Raw genomic sequence first — 4048 nt, 5'->3', positions numbered from 1 at the left:
CAACGGGAACGCCGGTGCGTTAACTGTCCGAGGAGCGACGCGAGGGGCACTATTTTAATGTAGTGAGCAAGGATAAAAAGATGTAAAGGGGCAAGCCGGAACAAGCCGCTTTTCGAGGCGTGGGCTGCCTGGTTTTAAAGGAACAGAGCGAGAGAGCAGAGAGAGCGGCGGAGGATGCGCTTCGACAAGTGCGCCCGTCAGGAGGAAGTTCGCTCACATACAAACACACGCAGTTCCCGCGTGCTTTGGGGGGTTTTGCAGCCCAGTTCAGAGAAGTGGAGCAGCGGAAAATGTTTGCGCTTATCATCGTCTAATCTGTTTGCACTTCACCGCAATAACCCTAAATACATATTTTTGAAAAAAAAAACTAAAATATTAAATATTACACTTTAATTGCAAAAATTATTATTGCATCACTCATTTGACATTCATATATCTTTGAGGTAAATTATGATCCATTTAGTTTATATTTATTGCATTTTAGCACTCACTCTGGAGAACATATGGTCAATAAAAGGAAAGGCTATGTGGATGGCAGTGACTAATTGTCAAGACTGTAATCCTATTACATGGATGCAGCTTTATCTTGTACACTACAACGGACTTTGTTTAGGATTTCAGTATTGTTTTGAATGCGCATTCACCACATGGGCCTAAATAACAATAACAATAGCTCAGATTTGCCCTCAGTGATCTGCTGCTTACTACAGAAGAGGTGAGCCTGCTCATTGTGAGCCATGATTCATACTGACCGCCTGGTTCATATTGTTGACTTAAATCTGTGATTAGTCACGGACTGAGCTGAAAACGTGTTAGTCTTTAAATATATACACAAATGGAGGGAGTAAGCTTCACAGATGGGTGAGAAAAAAAGTCTTTGTTCAGTACAGGCTTTTGAGCGTAATACCGGTCACAAAGTTACTGTCGCGAAAAGCATAAAACTTTACAAGCGTGTTCATGTAGGAAGGTAGGGAGTCTGCAGGAGAGTCAGCTGCTGCACCCTGAAACATTGATATAGCTATGTGCACATGGTTAATAACTCAAATTTCACAGAACCGCACTGTTGCATTTTTAAAAAAGAAATCTGGCCCTAATAATAAGACTGTATCTGGATGTATTGACACAGTAAAGAACAATCAAAATTGTTTCTGTTGAGCAAAGTACAGTCATGGCCATGTGCATTTCCTGTATACCTGCTAGGGTTAAAATTTAAAACCAATAAATAATACATTTCTTTGTCACTCTCTTCATCCTAGTCTCTCTATCTATCTAGTTCCCATCCTCCACCTTCCCTGCTGCCTACACCCTCATCCTACCGGCCACCTCTCAGACTTCTCATCCATAATGGAGGTGCCCCCAAAGCCGCATTTACAGAGTCCGCGTGTGTTTGTGTTTACACATGAAACTGTGCCGTGCACATGTGCCTGTACGTACTTTGACCTACTTTGACAGGGAGAGACGATGCTGGGTTCCGCTGAAAGGAATTCCACGACGAGGATCTGAAATTAGAGGAGGTGCTGCGTCTGGCAAAGTCCTTGAATTTGTGCTCAGATAAGAAAGTTCTGTAACGACAGCGTGCACCACAACATCGATTGCGTATCATGTGCAAATAGCTTCGAGGAAGTCTGCGTGCACGTATTTGTTTATTTGCACGTGGAAGTAGAGCCGTTTTATTATCCATATCTTTGTGTGTTCTTCCTTGCTCTCTCTCTCTCACAGACACACACACACACACACACACACACACACACACACACACACGAACACATTAGCCCGAATTTCCGTGTCCCATGCAAAGCGCTCCTTCAGTGTTTGTCTGCAACCGGAGCCAGTGGTGTCTCAGTTGCCCACTGGCTACCGCTTCCATTCAGCGGACGGATGAGCGACGATGACATTTCTGGGTCGAAAAGGATAACTGAAGGATAAGTGGGGACGTGCAAAAGGAAAGGAATGGAACGCGAGAGCACGGAAATCCTCTCAGCCATGCGGGAGAGCCCACTCACATGCACTCACGCTCAGTCGGCTGCACACAGCTACAGAGGGGTCAGCCGGTGAAGCGGCGCTCGTCTGTGAACTCCCTCGGTCTACCCGTTACGTAGCAAATGATCTTTCTCAAGCAACTGTCTTTTTAAAACTTTTTATTCCTTTTACTGATACTTACAGCCCTTCTGTTAAACCTTTACTAAGTATTTTTGCTCTCACACCTTAATTAGCTTAGCTTCTTAAAGCAGAATAATCTTTGGCTGTGCAGGGAACATACAGATCAGACGTCATGTTACATATTCACCGTTTAACTGTTTATAAAATGTCTTTGTTTCCCACAAGTAAGGTCCATGCTAAACCTGCTTCTCGGCCTCTTCAAGCTCACCCTGGAGGCCACTCTTACCATGGCTCTCCTTCAGGTGGCGCCTGAGGCCTGCATTATCTGCAAGATGCACGGTGCTGTGATTAAACCCGAAGGGTCTTCCCCCAGTGTGCAGGCCGAGGTGGTCTTGCAGCGTGGCCTTCTGCGCAAACGTCTTGTGGCACAGCGGGCACCTGAAAGGCTTCACGCCAGTGTGCGCGTGGACGTGGTGGGTCAGGTTGCTCCTCTGGGAAAAGCCTTTGCCGCAGACCAGACAGAAATGCCGCCTGTGCTCCTTCAGGTGGCCCAAGTAGCTCTGCAGATGCTGAAAGACTTTGTCACATTTCCTGCACAGGTACGGCCTCTGGACCAGTGTGCAGTCAGAGTCATCCGGGGTAGCGTGACTCTCTGAGACGTGCGCTCTTGAGAGGCAAAAAATATTAGAGGCCGGGAGCTTTTCACCGCGTTGCAGTTGAGCTGTCGGTGTGTTCTCCTCTTCTGCGGGTTCGTTTTCACGCTGGTTCTGGGACTTGTCCATTGACTCTTCAGAGCTCCTTCTGATTGTGGGGACTTTGGAGGAAATGAGGTCATGGAAAATGGCAGGAGGGTGCAGCTTACAGCCGAGAGCACCCGCAGCGTCTTGAACATGAAACAATAGTTCCTTTGTGGGAAATGTCTGAACGTCTCTGCCTTCCTCTGACTCACTGTCGAGACAACATGCTGCTTCTTCTGATATCTCTGCTGCAGCTTTGACCACAGTGTTTTCTTCTCTGATGTCACCCGGTGCTTCTCTATCCACCTCGGCCTCTTGGCTGATCCTCCGCTTGGACTGAACCGTGAGCGCTACCGCTTCTGTGGTTTCCTGGACGCTGGGGCTGGGCTGGGCTGCATCCTTTTCCGTCACATTTGTGAAGGTGGAATTTGGCAAGCTGCTCTCTGGCCCCTGGATCTCTTTCTCTTCTAAGAGGCTCTTCAGGTTCAAGAAATCCAGAGTGGGACTCAGGTACTGGGAGACTGCCCGGGAGCACTTCTCCACCACCAGACTCATCTGGAGAGCACTGGCTGCGGTCAGGTAGCTCACCAGCTCTCGCACAGGGACCTGATTAGCAGTAATAGAAAAAACAGTTAAAACAAAGAATTAAGAATATAGAAAACCTGTGCAAGATGCATCCAGTCCAACAATTTATGCAGCCCTTTCATCACATCTCCTCTTTTGCCGTTCCTTATTTATTCCTTATTATCTATCTTGTCATTCTAAAACTCTTTTTTTTTATATAATTTTGAAAAACCTGAAAGTGTCTGTAGCTGAAATAAACTGGAAATACAACATTCGATGTTTATCCTGCACCTCTAGGCGTCCGGTGTAGCAGGACACGAGCAGCGCCTTAGCAACCATCGCACTGGAAACGACACCCACACTCAGCTCTGCTCGGCCTTCGTGGAGCAGAAACTTGTCACGCAGGAAGTTCGAGGACGCCGCCAGCACCACCCTGTGGCCGTGGAAACACAGGGGCCGGGCGGCGGGGCCCCACTGCGGACCCCCGAGGATGAGCGTGACGTCGCAGAACCGATGCTCCTCTCTCAGAGCGTTCATCTTGCCGAGGATGGCGTCGCCGTGCGTCGGCAGACTGAACCGCAGGACGTCAGAGGGGCTGGACATGAGGGCTGTCTGGATTTAAAAGAGCAGTTAGATCACGGGTCTGT

The 4048-nt window shown here is 48.0% G+C and overlaps 1 protein-coding gene across 1 annotated transcript; it reads right to left on the bottom strand.

Moving 5' to 3' along the window:
• Window positions 1-2182: 2182 nt before the first annotated feature.
• LOC124996856 (zinc finger and BTB domain-containing protein 12-like) lies at window positions 2183-4048 on the bottom strand. The gene is made up of 2 exons (XM_047570210.1): window positions 3693-4048; window positions 2183-3443 (listed from the first exon to the last, which is right to left on the bottom strand). The coding sequence occupies exons 1-2, from the start codon at window positions 4002-4004 to the stop codon at window positions 2337-2339; spliced, it is 1419 nt and encodes a 472-aa protein (XP_047426166.1). The 5' UTR covers window positions 4005-4048; the 3' UTR covers window positions 2183-2336.

This window comes from Mugil cephalus, chromosome 19 (assembly GCF_022458985.1).
Source record: "Mugil cephalus isolate CIBA_MC_2020 chromosome 19, CIBA_Mcephalus_1.1, whole genome shotgun sequence".
In the NCBI taxonomy this organism is placed as follows: Eukaryota; Metazoa; Chordata; class Actinopteri; order Mugiliformes; family Mugilidae; genus Mugil; species Mugil cephalus.
This window is presented reverse-complemented; position numbering and strand designations above follow the sequence as displayed.